General features: G+C 34.7%; 1 protein-coding gene and 1 pseudogene across 1 annotated transcript; one reads left to right on the top strand and one right to left on the bottom strand.

The window, feature by feature from the left end:
* Window positions 1–5,424: 5,424 nt before the first annotated feature.
* LOC107888455 (uncharacterized protein HI_0077) lies at window positions 5,425–8,880 on the top strand. Its single transcript, XM_016812565.2, has 7 exons — window positions 5,425–5,902; window positions 6,052–6,293; window positions 6,625–6,721; window positions 7,549–7,732; window positions 7,833–7,914; window positions 8,452–8,521; window positions 8,599–8,880. Exons 1-7 carry the CDS (start codon window positions 5,486–5,488, stop codon window positions 8,668–8,670), a joined length of 1,164 nt encoding a protein of 387 aa, XP_016668054.1. The 5' UTR covers window positions 5,425–5,485; the 3' UTR covers window positions 8,671–8,880.
* A 2,848-nt stretch (window positions 8,881–11,728) lies between these two features.
* LOC107888456 (ABC transporter G family member 10-like) lies at window positions 11,729–16,974 on the bottom strand (annotated as a pseudogene).
* Window positions 16,975–18,660: the final 1,686 nt, after the last annotated feature.

Here is an 18,660-nt window from a genome sequence, read left to right as displayed (position 1 = left end):
CTTGCCATGTGTATGTCTTATACATGTTTAAAGTTACTAATGTTAATGTTCTATTGTATTTGGTATGCTCATCTCATTTCAAGGCAAGGTAAGTAAATTAATTCCATTTGAGCTTGCTAATCATTTTATGCTTACGCCCTGTTGTCTTTGCACATAGCTTATCGGCTTTTGGATTCTTGAAGCCTGACTCAACTCGAACACCACATTATCAACAAGACAACCAAGAGTACGAAAGTAGCATATTTGTAACTTGAGGCATGTACTTAGGGTGTCTTCATGTATAAATATGTTAGTCTCATATGCTATATAGTACTTGGAAAATTCATTTTTGATCCATTGAGTTTGGAGGCATAAATGATACTTTTAAACGTAAAGTGTTTGAATATTTCTTTCTTAATTATTTTAAGATTAAACTTGTTTTGAATGTTATTTATGAATGAGCTTGGAAGGGTTACTTGATGTTCCTCTACTCTATCTTCTTTTGATTACTTGTGGGTATGCATACCTACTCTTCTTTTGATGACTATGAATATAAATTGAAGTGTTCAAAATGTCTCCAAAATCATTAAGAATTCTTTTGAGGTAGAAATTTCTATGATTGGATTTAGTTAAGAAGGAATTTTCAATGTTTTTAAGCAACCTTTCGTCTTACTTTGTACTTGTATGTTAATGAAATGTTTTGGAATGGTTTTAGTGTGTTTTCAATTTGATTTTAAAGTTCCTTGCCTTAAGTCTCGTGACATGGAATCTATGTCTCCAGACTTGCATGTTTTTAGGCTTAATTTTTGCACCAAGGGTCTAGTGTCTCGAGACATAAACCCTGTCTCAAGATATAAAACATCGAAACTAAAATTCGACAGTAACTAAGGTCATGTCTCGTGACATAAGGACCAAAGTCTTGAGACATAAGAGCCAATGTCTCAATACATGTAGGTTTGCACCTATTTAGTTTTATTTTTGACTCTTTAAACCCTCTATAACCTCAATTCATGATTTAAGTACGTCAGAAACTCCTTGAAATGATTCAAAATGATTTTAAAGATGTTTCTAAACTCTTAAAAGTGACTTCAAACATGTTTTAATGATTTTATTTAGTGATTTAAAGTTTAAAATTCTTACGTATTCTTAGCTTTTCTTTATGTATATGTTTCGATAGCATCTCTTAAAAGATGTTACATTTCTCCTAACTGCGGCTTTAGTTAGTACAACAGTTTTAAAAAAAATTCTATCTAAAATAGAACTTGATTAATAATTAATTAAAATCATAAAAGATATTTACAAATTAAAATTAAAATTAAAATGGCAAAAAGAACCATTTCAAATCAAAATAATAAAAATTATGCCCTATAATATTCTGTACATTTTATTTATGATATTACTCATAAAATGTCTAAAATAATTAAATTGTGCATCACACAAATATATAACTAGTTAATCTAAGATTAAAGAGTGCATATTATTCATCCTAATATAATTTATATTTCACACAGAGAAAATATTGCATGAAATAAGGTTGACTTCGCATCATCTTGTATCACTTTCTAATTATTTAATAACAATTTAACAATTTTTTCTATGTTATTAATATATAATTTACATAATTTTTTTAACTTGAACCGTGAACTTAATTAAAAATATATCAAAATTATCATTAAATAATAAAAAAGAAATACAAATGGGGTAACACCCTTCTTCAAACAATCCTACCTCTTGTTTTCTTAAAAAAAAAAAAAGATATCGATAATAGCATATGGGAAAGGCCTAAATAATATTTTAAATGGGATCTAGCTAAGATAAGAGCTATAGACAATAACCGAAAGAGAATATTGATGTTTTGTATAATTGTGGAACGGTCCAACCATCTTTTGAAAAGTTTAGGAATGCAACAAAACGGTCATTTATAAAATATTGAAACAAAGTGGGAGTTGCTTGTTTTGCTCAAAACCCATGTGGACTGACACTCATCCCATGTTAGCATTAAAGAAGAAATGACAATGGTGAAGTTTTATGTTTATTGATTATAATATTAATTCATCAATCAATGAACATGTGTTTTGACACAAAACAACAAGTGAATGACTAAGCAAAACCCCATATCAAGAATCCAAGACATAAAATCATCTCTCTGTGTTGTTGGTTTGGAGTATTTTGTCAGCCTCATTTTCTCCCCACTAAACCACTACCATGGCATCAATTTTTTCTTAATAAAACTTACAACTTATATAAATTGGAAATGTCGCACCCATGCACTATCATCCGCTTGCCAATTCCTTACCTTCCTCCGCTACTACAATATGCCTAAATCCTCGACTCTTGCCTCAACTTCCATCGCATTTCTTATCTTGTTCTTCATGCTCCACATGAGTTGCGACGCACGTATTCTCAAGATACCGGAGACACACATGCACAGCTTAGGTTTTGATCTTCACCAACTTAAACGTTATGAAAACAATTTCTGATAGAGTTTCACCAGGTGGACCAGATCCGCAGCACCATTTCTGATTTGCTCCTGTAAATTAGTTTATATACGTTGGATTAAAGAGCAAATTGTTCTTTTTTATTAAAAATTCAATCCATTCTACTGTTAAAAATTGGTATAATTGACTAAATAACCAGACAGTTAAACACGATGTGTCACGTGTACCTCATGCTAACTTACAATGACCAATTTTTAAAAGTAGAAATGGATGAAATTTCTATCGGAAAGATTACTTTGCTCTTTGATCTAACGTATAAGAATTAATTTTTTATCTTTTTTAGCAAAGGAAATAAAGTACCGCTACAAAATGTTACTGTGTTATGAAATGCACTTGCATTAATTTGTACCATCAAATTTCATCCATTAGTATCGATAATTAAAACTAAATTTTATTTTTCTTTTAATGTCATTAAATATCTTAATTAAGAATGTTGGTGCAATTTATTGCAAACTCAGTTGCAACTCATCTCATTAGGCAACAAATTTGCTTATATTACCTTTAGCAAATTTCGATGTCATTTTATAATGAGATACTGCAACTGAAGCTACAATGTGTGTGTGAGAGATTGGTTGAATTTAAATCACGTTTTGAATTAAATCTAAATTGTATAAACATTTGTTTATGTTCATTATTTAATATTTCTATTATAGTTGTTTGTTATAAGCTACAACTAAACAAAAAACTACTTAGTAGCATGAACAATTATAATTTGTATTCAATGAAATTCGGTAGTTAGATGTCGAATCATGGAAGGAAGTTGAATTGCTAAGTTAACTATACTTGATGGTTGGAATTATACCTACTAAAAAGCACATATGTCTTTATAATGCTGATGAATGAGAAGATATAGAAAGTTGTTTTATTAAATTGGCTGGGAACCTCCTAGTAATGAGATAAATGAAGCTCGCATTCCCAGACTTAAAAAAAACCATTACAAATAAATTATCATATATTCATTACCATAAATACATCTCACAACTAATTTTAATTAATCACTATAATTTTTAATATTATCACTACAATTTTATCTTAATTAATCTCATTATCTATTAAAATTTCTTTTTTTTTTTTAAGAAAAACGTGTAGGATGATTTATTTTAAGTTCCGTACATATGGCAACATTGGACTTGGGCCTATTTTGGTTTGAACTCAAAAAAGTCTATTGTACTTAATTGATTTTGTATTATGGAGGTCCTTTAGTAGTTCGATTTTTTTATTTAAAAAAAAATAGTTATTATGTTTTGGATAAAAAAGTAAATTAATATTTTATGTTAAAAAATTTATTAATTTTTATTGTTAAAAACTAGTATTATTGACAGAATAACCAGACAAGTAAAAGTGGTGTCTCACATGTACCACATTCTAACATATAAAGACTAATTTTTAAATGTATAAATTGATATAATATTTAACAGAAGAGTTAATATATATATATAAAGGTACCTAGACAACTATTATGCTTACCTGCTACCTAAATTTTTTTTGAACCTAATCAGTACCTAAACTTGATAACTGTAAGTTAATTTATTTCTTTTTTTTAGGTATTTGACTAACACCGTTAAATATTCTAACATGACACTGTCGACTAATAGAATGATAAAACGTGTCAGCCTTATATTTTGACACAAGGTTTAATTTAAAAATAAAATATTTAAAGTTTATTTTTAAAAATACGTCTTTTTGCCACATGTCAAAATATAAGACTACCACGTGTCACCATACAATTGGTTTTTAGTGCCACAATAGCACCATGTCAACATATTTAATGGTGTTAGTGAGGTACTAAAAAAGGTACCAACTTGGTTTACTATTGCCAAGTTTAGGAACCAGCTAGGTTCAATAAAGGCTCAAATAAGAAGTATGTATAAGTTATCAAGTTCAAGTATCTTTATATATATTAACTATTAACAGAATGATCAATTTGCTCTTTCATTTAACATATAAAGACTAATTTATCTATTTTTTTTGTAGAAAAATAAATGCAATCTATCTCTTAATACAAAGATGTCCAAGTTTAACTCTTAACTCTACAATGGTTTTACCTCGTATTCTATGTTGCACTTTATTTCCACAAGGAAAATTTATCCTTAAAATATATATATATAAAGATTTTTGGCGACAAGTATAAGTGAATTATTGGATATTGTTTTGGTTGAAGAAAACATGCATTTCATTACTTAAGAAATAATGATTACAGATTTGTGGATAATTTTGCATCCAGTAAACATCCTCATTATAAGAAGAAACATGCTTGGCCAGCAGTTTGATTGCCATGTTGGAAAACACAGGATTGGAACATTCTTGCTAAACGATGGCCCAATATTAGACATGTTAAGCCTGTGATGTGATAACTTTAATAGCCTCCCCTTCCACCATAAATTTTTGGTGAGTCAGTTCCACACCTGCATCTTGAATTGTGCGGGAATTGATGCATACCTTTGTGGTCCGTAGCAAAGCAATGAGAGTCCATCGCTCATAAATGGTTGTGGACACAGGCATTTCAAGGATTCCTTCAAGCATGCTCACTTTGCTGTTTGGATGAATACTCAAACCACTTGATTGCACAAAAAAAGAATAATTTGTTGGCATCCATCGTCCCCAACTCTTCCCTAGAAGACCAAATGCATTCACTATGCACTAATGAGAACTAGTATATGGACTATATATGTCTTGTTCTAAAATCATATATCAATCTTAACATAATTCTTTTTATAGTTATATTTAGAATGATTTCCATTTTTAGAGTGAAGTTTTAATAATAAATACAATGAAGTAAATATTATTTTAATTTACATTTGTTTTTTTAAGCAAGCAAATATATTACTTAGAAGAAAATATGATGTAATTTTTGGTAAAAATCTAATTACATAATTATTATAAATAAATTAACCTAAAACATCTACAAATTATAAAATTATGTTGTTAAAAATTTTAAAAGTGATACAAAATTATCTCAATCTTAATTTCAGAAACGAGGATACCAGTTCCTTCTTAAAATCAGAACCATGGTGCTTCTCACCCCCAAGCTGAGGTTCTCACATCTTCCTACCCATTTTCACTTTACCAAGCTTCGGTTTTGCTTTTCTTCTTCTTCTTCTTCTTCTTCTTCTTCTTCTTCTTCGCAATTCTCTCCTTGGTCTGGTCTCCAAAGCTGGAGAGAGAGCCCACTGAACGAGGACCGATTTTGGGGAACCAGTGGCCCTCAACCTCTGTCCAACACTGAAGTCCCCAACACACCGGTCGCCCTTGAAGCTTTTGGTTCCTCTCTCGCAGAGCTTGGTTCTCTGGTTCTCTCTACCAGTGACCCCCTTACTAAATCCAAGCTCTCTCATTTGGCTTTCTCCAGGTGGCGCAATGAGGGTCTGCCCATTGGGCTCTGCCAGCCTCCTTCTCGACCTGCTCGCCCTACTAACCCTCAATTGGTTTGTTTCCCATTCAAACTTATACCGCATGGAATTGGAGTTTCTGTATAAATAGAATGTGTAATTCATCTTTGTGATCAATTATTCATTTGGGAGTTGCTATTGTTAGGTGAAAAGTGATTATTTTTAGTCGTTTTCCTGAAATGCAGGTTTCTCCAAAGGAGATTCCAGACCCTAAAACCTCTGGCCTGCCTCTTAATGCTTATCTGCTTCACAACCTGGCTCATGTGGAGTTAAATGCAATTGATTTGGCATGGGATACTGTTGTACGATTTTCACCCTTCTATCATATTCTTGGGGACAAATTCTTTGCTGACTTTGCTCATGTTGCTGATGATGAAAGCCGTCATTTTGCTTGGTGTTCACAAAGGCTTGCTGAGATTGGTTTCAAGTAAGTAGAGTTCTCGCTTTCTGCAGTGTGTTAATTTGCTATTTCCTTGTTTAAACGACGTTAATCTCTTTTCCCTTGACTTATTATCAACATATGCATTCTCTTACACTTAGTTCTACCTTGTTAATCATTAATAAAGCTCTATTTCCATGTACAATCCTTTCCTTTTCAGTGTAGATATGTTATTTCTGCTTGTCTTTTCACATGATAAATAACTAGCATTTGTGTTTGAAGAACCAAAATATGCCATGAATTGGCTCACCTTAACTAATTTACACTCATCGTATGCACTTCCATGTGATTGTTTTTTTTTTCTTTTTCCTTTATCTAGTTATGGAGATATGCCTGCTCATAACTTACTTTGGAGAGAATGTGAGAAATCATCAGATAATGTTGCTGCACGTATGGCTGCCATCCCATTAGTACAGGTGATCTTTTACTGTTGACCAACTTTTAATTCTTGAAATAGAAGCTTCCTTAAAGTACTTTATGATTTCATGAAAGTAAATCTTGAGTTCTTTTCTCTGTAAAATGCAATTGCTCAAAATGTAATTGCCCAGCCTGCAGATTCTACTGCTTTTCATCTAACTTGAACATTTCACAGCACCCATCTTTGAGTAGTGATTTAGGTGGATTAGATTTCACTCCAGTCTGAGATTTTCATAGCACTATAGTTGAGGACATTTCATTGGAAGTTCCATAAACCTAGATTAACTCAGTTTTCAAGTTTTTGCACCTGTAGTTTCTCATGTCCAATCTAATGCCTTAATAGGCTCAAGTCAAATTCAGGACATTTCCTAAAGAACCATTTATGATCTAGTCTTGGTCGAAGTTGAAGCTTAAAAAAATTGATCATCTGAAATCAAGATTGCTCTTGCTTCCTTTAAGTTTAAATTTAACCATTTCAATGTCAGGTCGTATGCATAAAAGTTGCTTCCAAATTCCAGTTACCTAGGTTTTTTATTACCAGTCCAGTAATCTAGCTTGGCTATTATTTTTGAGTTTATAGAACCTTTTTTCTGCTATGCTTCGCAAGTCAATGTCATAGTGCTAGTCAGACCATTTTGTTTTAAATGCATTAGCCATTCTCTGCAGGATTCTGATATCTGTGTTATTATATTTGTTTCTAAATTTAGAAAAGAGTAAAAATTGCAGTTCATCCAGTTGATCCTTCCTCTGATGTACCCATATATTTTCCAATTTGTGTTATTTTAGTTTGGTTTGGAAATTTAAGTACTTGTTTTTACGGATATAGGAGGCTAGGGGTCTTGATGCTGGCCCACGCCTGGTCAAAAAAATGGTGGGCTTTGGGGATCACAGGACATCTACCATTGTCGCTAGGATTGCTGAAGAGGAAATTGCACATGTAGCTGTTGGCGTATACTGGTTTATGTTCATCTGTCATAAAATGAATCGTGCTCCATGCTCCACATTTAAAGGTTTAGTAGCATTTTATCACTTCAAGACAGGTTTTGTGTTCAAATTCAATTCCATTCAGGCTTTGCAATATCTTATGTATTTCTTTGAGAAACCGTGCAGAGTTATTACAAGAGTATAATTTGGAGTTGAAAGGGCCATTTAATTACTCAGCTCGAGATGAAGCTGGTATTCCACGAGAATGGTAAGTATGAATTGAGTCATTTGCATGAAAGAAATGTAGATACAAATTTCGTCATATTTATTGATATGGTCCTTTGGAAAACCACACCCTAAAAGCTAGCTGTTGAGATTGGAGAGCCTAGGTCCACATAAACCTAACAATGAAATTTCGTGGGATCCAAGTCCAATACTTGGGCACATAGCAGTCTACCACACTCCGCAATCCTAATGCCCACAAGGTGGGCTGGCTTTGTGCTAGCTTGATCTAGCCCCAAGCGAATATTGGATTACCGACGTCACCACCTGCCACACAATTGCAACTGAGAAACATGATGGCTGGTTCTAATACCAATTGATATAGACCCTTGAAGAACCACCCCCCAAAAGCTAGCCTATGTGAGATCCTTGTCCCCTACCTTGCAATTGGGCATGTAACATTTATCCTCATCTAATTCTAGATTTTTAGTCTTTATAACCAGCTTGCAAAGCAATTCCAATTTAGAAGTTATAATCATATGCATATGGCTGTCTTTAACTAGCTGTCTGACACACTGTGTAGGTATGACTCATCGTCTACGAATAAACAAGAGCGTGAAGGGAATTGGAAGAGTAGTCAGCAGCTTTCTGAGGTATGTGATGCAGTATTATACACTTAAATTTGAATAACTTTTTGGAAAAAGGATTGATTTTTCTAAATTGATTACAGGTTTCTGATAGGCTTGCTTGTATTATCTCCATGGAGAGTGAGAATTCAAGTTTAAATAGACCATCTGAATGACTTTTATTTGAATAGCCACTGTTAAGATCCCTGTATAAATCTAAATTCTGGAATTTGATGTCCGGTTTTTCATGTAACAAAACTTGGGCAAGATGGCAAGGGTCAGGCACAAAATTTAAACTACTTTGTACATCAACGCAAAAGCTGTATCAAACTAAGGTTTTGCTTAGTATGAAGGATGGAAAGAAGTGATGATGGAAAATTTGTTAATTGTTGGGGTTTTTGACCTGCTCGTTCCATGTTCTATTATAACAAACCTGTTTTACTTCTTGGGCCATTGTGTTTGGCCTTGTACAGATTTGGTTAAGCTAAATTCGGTCCACTTGAGTGTGGCATATTTGACAAAACAGAAGTATGAGTCGACTTAGATACTAAGTCTCAGGGCTGTTTGATAAGTATGAAAGTCTTTTATCTGGGTGATTGAAGTGTTATTTTTTAGAGATATATGTCAGATTTATTCAAGAGAGTATTTCAAGCTGTTGAGGAACTTGTTTATGAAGGCTATTGTGAGGTAAATACTGAAGATAATTAATGGATAAAATCAGCAATTGAAGAGCTCTGGAAGACGGAGCAAGAATTGCATGCAATTGTTAAGGTACACTCCTCCAACTGTCACTGGTTAATTACTGATGTATATGCTAGCCCTAGGTTTAGAGAACGTAGATTTTTTTGGGAAAACCTTAGGAATGTAGCATGCCCTGGCTAATCACCTGGGTTTTCAATGATATTCTCACTATCGAGGATAAAAATGGAGGCCTTCCTTCATCCCCTAGAAGATTAATGGCTGATTGCTTAAATGATTGTAACCTCTTTGACCTGGGCTTCAAGGGACGCCGCTTCACATGTTCAAACCTAAGAGAGTTAAGTCAACTTATCCAAGAAAGGTTAGATTATGCCTTCGACAATAACCAATGGAAACTCATGTTCCCTAAAGCATCAGTCATTCATTTACCCTGTCAGATCTGACCACTGTGCCCTTCTTATCTCTTTTTCTAATCCTCAATGGCAACGAAGGACTCGGATGTTCAAGTTTGAAAGAATGTGGCTTGACCACCCAGATTTCCCTGGGATTGTGGATAACTTTTGGAATGACACAACCAACCCTCTTGTAAACACGATCAGAGACTTCACCAGTTTCTTGAGGGATTGGAACCGAATTAGTTTTGGCAATGTGTTTAGCAAAAAGAATAAAATCCTTGCTTGTATCAATGGTGTTCAAAGAGCCCTTGCTAATGATCCCAATGAATTCCTAATCAAGCTCCAACAAACACTCGCCAAAGACTATATGGATATCCTCAAGCAGGAAGAGGACCTCTGGCTCGTCAAAAAGAGACTAAATTGTTAGCTATCTCTTATCTTGCAGGTATAAAATTTGTTTATCAAGAGTGGTAGGACTTACTAAATATCCTTCAATGATGCATAGCCATATTGATGTAATGCGTAGTTTTATTTTTGTTTAGCTTAATCCAAAATGTGTAGGAACCATAGTAGTGGTTTTTTTTCTTTTGGTATAACTACAGGTTTTTTCATTCATTTTACGAAGTACTCTTTGGGCCGATGTGGTATTCAGGTAAAGTCCTTCTAATAATATTGATTCCATAATTTGAACTTGATCTAAATATTTGAGGAATTTTACTTTCACTTCTTCCAACCACTTGTTGGTAGAACCATACTAGCATTAATTAATATCTTTCCTCAAGAAAATTTATAAAATTGTTGAAAAAAAAAGAAAATTATAAAATTATATTATTAATTATTAAATGTTTTTTAAAAAAATAATGATCTTTAAAAGGTGTGGGCTATGAGTTGAGTTGAATGTTGATTTAGGATATTTGTCCAATCAAGTAGGAAAAATTCCAAAGGAAAGAAAAAGAAGTGGCTGCTAATTTTATGGGAAATTTGATCCTAAAAGAAGAAAAATGTGCATGGAAGATTCAATGGGTTTAGTGGATACTCAAACATGTCATAAATATATAATTATAAATAACTACATTGAAATCTAAATTTAAACTTAATTATTGACTCAAATATATTGTTTCAAAGAGAATGAAAACAAGAAAGAATCTTTATTTTTGTCGTCTGAATTAAAAATACCTTTTCATTTTTAACATCAGTCATAATTTGATTTGTTAACGGGTTGAAAGGATTTTGACAAAAATATTATGCCCGAAAATGGGTTGGACAAAAAAAAATAGACTAGTTTAAAATATGAGTTGGGCTCAGGCCTTGAAAATTCAAGGTTTAATCTTGACCCGGTCCAACCCAGCTCATTTTCTAAATTTGTTATATTATTTTTATATATAATATAATTTATAACACAACAATTTAATCTATAATAATATAATATAAAAATTAAAAAAGTTAAATATGAATATATATAAAACTATAATAAATATAAACATGCATTTTAAAATTTTTAAAAAATAATATGGGCCTCTATTAGTAATTTATAAGTTTAGATAGATTTTGGTAAAATTTTAAACCCATATTTCGAGCTGGATTTTGACAACTATAAAATATATTAATATTATACTTAATTCTAACTTCGACTAAAGAATACCTCTAGACTAATGAAACCAAAAGTAGAATGGTTGTATGGAACTTGAGAAAAAATACAGCATGATCTCTTCGCATAATACATGGATAAAACCCATAAATCAACCATAAAACATCAAGTTGTTGATCACTTTATGCAGTATTGCTAACTACATATCACATGTAATTGGAATAAAAAGATAGTTGCCACATAATGCCCTACAACTATTCTCCTACACAACACTGATACTATATCTTTTGCATTGTGACCCATTTTTTATAACACATCAGCATCAGAATTGTTCTTTCCCCACAGGTTTCTCCTGCAATAATCACCCCTTTCTGTTGCACCCTGCCATCATCCTCTCTCACTATTAGCTAATACTATAGAACTGTGACCAACTGATATAGGAAATTTCAACTGCTTGGATTGAGTGAGTCCTGTTCATTTATTGCACTTTTAAAGAGCTAAACTCAAGTATGCATAATGAAACTAATGGTAATTATGATAAAAGGGTTTGTATAATGTGAAATAGAAAAGCAGGATAGAAGCAGCTAGTCAACATTTTGTTCTACAGGACCTGTAACTCAAAAGCAAAATGCTTAAAAATCTGTACCCAACAATGAAACTCAACATGACAACAATGTTACTCCATTTCTGTGACTCATTGAGACCTTGCTGCTTCAAAAACCCTTCACCATTGAGATAACACTGCCCTTCGACAATCTTCAAGCATCTCTTTTGACCCTTCTCTCCTCCATACTCATTTAACATAAAACACTCAAAGGGATACTTGAACAAACTCAAGTAGTGCATGAAAATCCAATACTTAGGTATATCTTCTTTTGATATGAAATAGCCTGAAAATAGAAAAAAAGATCCTACGAGGCCGGCGATCAAAGATGTTCCCATGATGAAATTTGGAACAAGTGCACTAAAACATGCTACAAATGAATTTGACATTAGAACCACTAACCAGACCACCAATGAGAAGTAAAGAAAAGCATTGATTTCCCTCCTCAATCCTACTAGCCAGTATACAGGGAAGGTGTACAGCAGAGCCACAAATAACAGGAAAGGCATGAATACCATTGTGTTTGATATGACATAAGAAGAGACTCTATAAGCTCCCCTTGAGGTTTCTTTCATTAAAATTCTTCTCTCTTGTAGATAAATTGGTAAGCCTTCCGTTGTGGATGAGAGCAAGAAGGTGAGACTGAAGGCGAAAAACCCAATTTGAGTTTGTAGCTTAGATCTCATAGAACCATTACCTGCGTTCATAAATATTGTGCCAAGCACAATCCCAGCAGCTAGAGCTTGAATTGTTCTTGCTATGAAAAGCTGTTTTGTCCTATATATGTTATTAGAAAATCTCTGACATAATATCAGAACCTCCATGAACAGAGGATTGGCATAACAGATATTGTTTTCTTTGACATTACTGAATTGAAGATTTCTTCTAATATCTTCACAATCTTCACTTTCTTCGGTGCTTACGACCAAATCTTGTGTCACTTCAATGGCAAACTCCAAAACATTAACATGGCAAGGAATGGAATGACCTGCAAATTGGAGACGTTGTTCGAGGAGACGCAAGGTCCCATGATGAATAACGGTTCCATTTGATAACAACAAAATTCGATCAAACAGCTCGAGAATTCGGAAACCAGGTTGATGGACAGTTAAAACAATTGTTTTGCCTTGTTTAGTAGCCATAGATTTCAACAACGAAAGGCAGATGCAGAGTCCAACCCTGATGTTGGTTCATCAATCAAAAGAACAGTCGGATCATGAACTAGGTCGACCCCGATTGATACTCTACGTTTCTGTCCACCTGAAATACCACGATTAGATTCCTCACCAATTCTAACATTGGCAACTTCCTCTAGTCCAAGTTCCTTGAGTAACTCTTTTACTCTGAAAGCAGCCTTGTTGTGCTGCTGCCCATCATGCAACCTGAGACGAGCGCTATACATGAGTGTTTCTTCAACTGTTAGAAGCGGGAAGAGAAGTTGGTCTTGTGTGACATAACCTGATACCCTTCGGAAGTGTCCGGGATCCATTGCTTCGTTATTTACAAGAACATTACCGGAAAGTCTACTCAGTGGGATCATCCCTGCTAGCACTTCCAACAATGTTGTCTTGCCAGCTCCACTCGGACCGGCAATTGCCAAGATTTCACCAGGTCTAGCTTCACAATTCACTTTTTTTAAAATGCATTTACTAGCAGTTGCCTCTTTCCACAAAAACCACTTGAAGTCATCAACCCGCCGAGATAACCAGTAGGAAAGGTTCAAGGCTTTTATTGTGTAATGGATTTCGGTATCTCTACAATCCAGTGCTTTTATGGGTAGTTCCATTTTGAAGGCACGGAAAGAAGGGCTATGCTTCCAACTCGCTAGGCGCAAAGCTGATATTGATACGACAGATTCACCAGTCTGCAACTCTTTATATCATTTTCATTGCAATGTAGAGGGCTTTGAAATTTTCAACATTTGGCAGGTGAAGTATACCGTTTGTTACATCACCCAAGCACCATTGTCCATGTGACCTGAAAGCTGCAGTTACAATATCTCTCAAAGGCGTTAAATGGGATTTTGGTATTTCCGATGGATGAAGATAAGATTGCCATTACTTCTACTTACCAAAGAAACTCACACGAGGAAAATAAATATTAATAAGTGGTGCCATTTAATAGTTTTTTTCTTAAATATTAAAAAAAACTCTTTTATAATAATTCAAATTTTAATTCAAATTTAATAAAAAAATTAGCAATTAATTAAGCTTCTAAAATATGATTTTTTGTCAAAACACCTACCGAACTATTAAGTGATGATGTGATAATTAATGAGACAGTTGACATAAAAAAATGAAAATGAGATGACTAGTGTGATAGATATAGACTTAATTATTTGTTAGAAATTATATAAAATTATATATAAATCATTAAAATGATAAAAATTTATAAAATTTTAAAAGGGCAATAAAAATTAAGTTTTTAATGATATTTATTTCTTTTTAATAATTTATATAATCTTTTTTATAATTCTTTTTTATAATTTTATAAAAAAATTTATAATATTTTAATAATATCTAATATTTTTTAAAAAGTGTTGATTGAGTCTTAGCTTATTTAGTATCAATATTGTAGCCAAAATAGGAGGATGTGGGTTCGAATGCGCTAAAGTATATTTATCTTCCTATTTACGGGTGGGAAGAGGTTATGTGTAGTTCGAGTGAGCTAAAGGATGCGGGAGGATGTGGGCATCCTTGTACTCGAACAGGATTTTCCCTCTTTGCTCAATAACAACAGAGGAAGCTAATTTGGATAGTGTTTGCATGCGTGTTATCACTCATTGGTAGTTGCTTTATTTGTGCTTTATCAAATCCTGTGAGCAATTGAGTTGCAACTGAATGATATTTCTTCAACACTGCTTCTTTTACCTCGTACTCACCATTCATTTGCTTCGCCACCAATTATGAATTTGTATGGATGACAAGATCCTTCACTCTTAGTTGGTGTGCTAGCTGCAGTCTCGATATCAAAGCTTAATACTCTGCGATGTTGTTGGACATTTGCGTACAACAAATGGAAAAGAGATCTTAGAATAAAGTAAAACATTATTATGTATCATTATATAAATAACGAATTGAATTACTGGTGTTTGCCAATATTCACATGAAATTGTCAATAACATACACATTTAACTTCATAAAATGTTCATTATCTAGTATTTCAAGTTATAAGTTGTATTATTTGCTAGGCCAATAAGCTTCTCGAAAGAACACTCAACCATGAAGTCAGCTAATACCTACCCCTTTATTGCTGTTCTCGGGGCGAACTCCACTCCAAATTCAGCCAATTCAATGCTCCATTTGTCACCCTTCCTGAGGTATCGACTTTGGACAATACGTCATTTATAGGTTGATTAGTCATGACGAAAACAGAATGAGTTTGGAAGTACAAACGTAGTTTGTAAGCTGCAACAATAGAAGCAAAGATACATTTTTCTATGTTTGAATACCTCAATTCACCGTTCTGGAGTACTTTGCTGATGTAGTACACTAGAAATTGGCAAGCACTCTCTGCTCTGACCAATACTACCGTAGCTATCTCCTCTGAGGTAGCAAGATGCAAATAAAGGGTTTCTCCCACCTACAGCGACTTCAAAAGCGGTGGGGAGGTAAGGTGCAATTTCAGTTCTTCAAAGGCTGTTTGACACTCTTTAGTCAATGAAAAGGACGTTCTCAAGGCCTTGAAGAAAGGGAGGCATTTATCTGTTCTGGATATGAACCTGTTGAGCGCTACTACTCTACTTGTGGCGTTGGATGTCATTTACTGTTCGTAGAGGAGACATTTCCAAGATAGCACGGATCTTTTTCGGGTTCACCTATATTCCCCTTTTTGAGATCATGAAACCCAAGAATCCACCAACCTGCACACTGAAAGCACACTTTTCAATATTCTTTTTTTTAATAAAAAAACCCGAGGGTCAACATCAATTTATTGCATAATTTAAAACAAGATCATGGATATCTGACGGATAGTCCATGTTAAAAACCATGGTACAATTTTTGGTCATAGCCCAAGTACAAAGAAAGTCTGCTACTTGACTACAACACCTAAGAGCCCAACTAAAATTGAAACAACAAAAAGATTCCATCATTTTGTACATATCCTGGATGCGATGGCCCATAGTTGTTAAATCAGCATTCCTTCTATTAAAACGATTAACAAGGCTGACGCAATCAGTTTCAAAATCCAGCTTTGACCAACTTTTTGACCAAGCAAAATTAATACTTTTTTCAAGCGCTAGCAATTCGGCCCACTCAATCTGCATTTCTTTCTCCATAATGCCTATCCGTCCGCCAAGTACAAAATCATCGTGATCCTTGGCCACAAGTCCATAACTCATCTTTTTTCCAGTAATAGCAGCGTCAAAATTAATTTTAACCACCCTCGTATTGGTTTCCTTCACGCTTTCTTCATAACAGGTCTAGGCAGCATAGGTTTCTCCAGCAAATTAAAGATGCAGAAGTCATGACTCAAAGTCGCAGCTCTCTCCTAAGTTATTTGGCTTCTTCCTCCTCTCCACGAAAAACATAGTTATTTCTACTATTCCAGACATTCCATAGGACGGTAATAAAGTCAGAAATGGCCTTTTTATCCAGCACACGAGCCAAGTCTTCAATCCAATCGATACATCGGACATAATTCCCATCAAGCAATTTATTGTTAAGGCCACCATACATCAACATCACTCAGGCCACACTTTTCTATATTCAACTTCATGTTGTAGGCTCTTAAAACTGCGAACGCCTCTAATAAGTTCCGCACATGTTCCTCTATTTTTCCACTTTTCACCAGCAATCATCTACATAAACCTCAAGTACGCGTCCTATCTGCTCTCTAAAAATCCTATTTACCAACATCTGATAAGTTGCTCTCACATTCTTGAGACCAAAAGGCATGATTTAATAGTAGAAAGGTCCTTCCTCGGTGATGAAAGCTATTTTTCCCTGGTTATCATGATCCAACAAAATCTAGTTATAACCAGAAAAGGCATCCATGAAGCTCATGAACCTGTGACCTACAGAGGCATAAACCAAATGGTCAATCGAAGGCAAATGAAAACTACCTTTAGGACACGCATTGTTGAGGTTGGTGAAGACAATATACATTCTCCATTTGTCGTTTGCTTTCTTCACCATAGCCACAATTGAGACCCAATCTGGATACTCAACTTCCTTAATAAAGCCCGTCGATAACAGTTTAGCTACCTCCTGTCTCATGGTTTCCACCACTTGCAGAGCGAACTTCTTCCTTTTTTGCTTAACCATTTTTGCCTCTAGAAGTACATTCAACTTTTGAACGATCACCTATGGTTCCAGGCTTGGCATATCCGCTACTAACCAAACAAAAAATTTGAGTTCACCTTCAAACACCGGATCAACATGCTCTTTTCTTCGGTTGCTAACACTAATGAAATCTTTACAGTCATTTCTTCATTGTCGCAGGATAGTTGTAAAGTCTCGGTGTGCTCTACTACTTTGGGCTTCTTATTTCTCTCTTCATCCCTCACATTCAAACTGTCAAAGTCCAATGCTTGACTTGTTAAATCTGCCTCCTGCAAACTTTGTCCCCCAGTTGCAGGCTATTGTGGTTGTTTGATAGAATCTTAGTAAAACAGAGAAATCTTCAAGAGGAAATTGCAGAAAATATTAAATGAAAACATAAGGTATTATTCAATTCTTAGTCGACTTTTATGAACAGAGAGTCTCTTCCTTATATAGAAGAAGTAAACTTTAAGTGAGTCTATAACTGCTGTTAACAACTTCTTAACAACCGATAACCGCTCAACCAATTACTATATCCCATAACATTCACCCAACTTCCTCAAGGGGCAACACCCGAAGAAGACTACGAAACCGACTAAACAGAGATGCTGATAATGGTTTAGTAAGAATATCGGCCACCTGGTCACAAGCGGGAACCTCACCAACAACCAAGTCTCCACTGGCCACCTTCTCGCGAACAAAAAACAAGTCAAGCTCAACATGTTTAAACTTGGAGTGAAGAACCGGATTAGCCGCAACAGCTACGGCACTAGAATTGTCACACCATACAGTCGGTAGATCAACCGAATTGACCTTTAGTTCTGCTAGTAAGGAGACCAGCCAAGTCACATCACTAGTGGACGCAGCTAAACTGCGATACTCGGCCTCTGCTGTAGAGCGAGAAACAACTGTCTGCTTTTTAGAACACCATGAGATAGGAGTATGGCCAAAATAGACACAGTAGCCCGTGGTAGACCGACGATCATCAAAATCAAGACCCCAATTTGCATCAGCATAACCGACCAACGAGAGACGATCTGACGGACGAAATACCAACCTATGAGAAAGAGTTCCACATAAATATCGCAAAATTCGTTTTAAAGCCACCATATGAGAAGAAGTGGGAGCATGCATGAATTGACACACCCGATTAACAGCATAAGCAATGTCAGGGCGAGTTAGAACAACATATTGCAGTGCTCCCGCAAGACTGCGATATTCAGTTGGGTCTACCAGCGGCTCACCCTCACTTTTAGACAAAACAGATGAACTCACCATTGGAGTATGAACACCTTTGGCATTAGCCATAGAACTTCGAGTAAGAAGCTCGCGAATGTATTTGCTCTGAGACAAATGAAGACTACTAGAGGAAGACCGACTGACTTCAATACCCAAAAAATAATGAAGCTCACCCATATCCTTTAAAGCAAACTCATTATGTAACTGCTGAACAAAACAATTAATTTCATCAGATGAACTGCCAGTGATAACAATATCATCGACATAGACAAACACATAAAGTGTAAGTGCTGAGGAAACTCGGACAAATAAGGAAGCATCCGATTTAGAAAGAACAAACCCAAAAGAGACAAGAAACTGCCGTAATTTGAGAAACC

This window comes from Gossypium hirsutum, chromosome A09 (genome assembly GCF_007990345.1).
Source record: "Gossypium hirsutum isolate 1008001.06 chromosome A09, Gossypium_hirsutum_v2.1, whole genome shotgun sequence".
NCBI classification, from domain to species: Eukaryota; Viridiplantae; Streptophyta; class Magnoliopsida; order Malvales; family Malvaceae; genus Gossypium; species Gossypium hirsutum.
The sequence above is the reverse complement of the archived record's forward strand: the minus strand, read 5'-3'. Positions and strand labels throughout refer to the sequence as shown.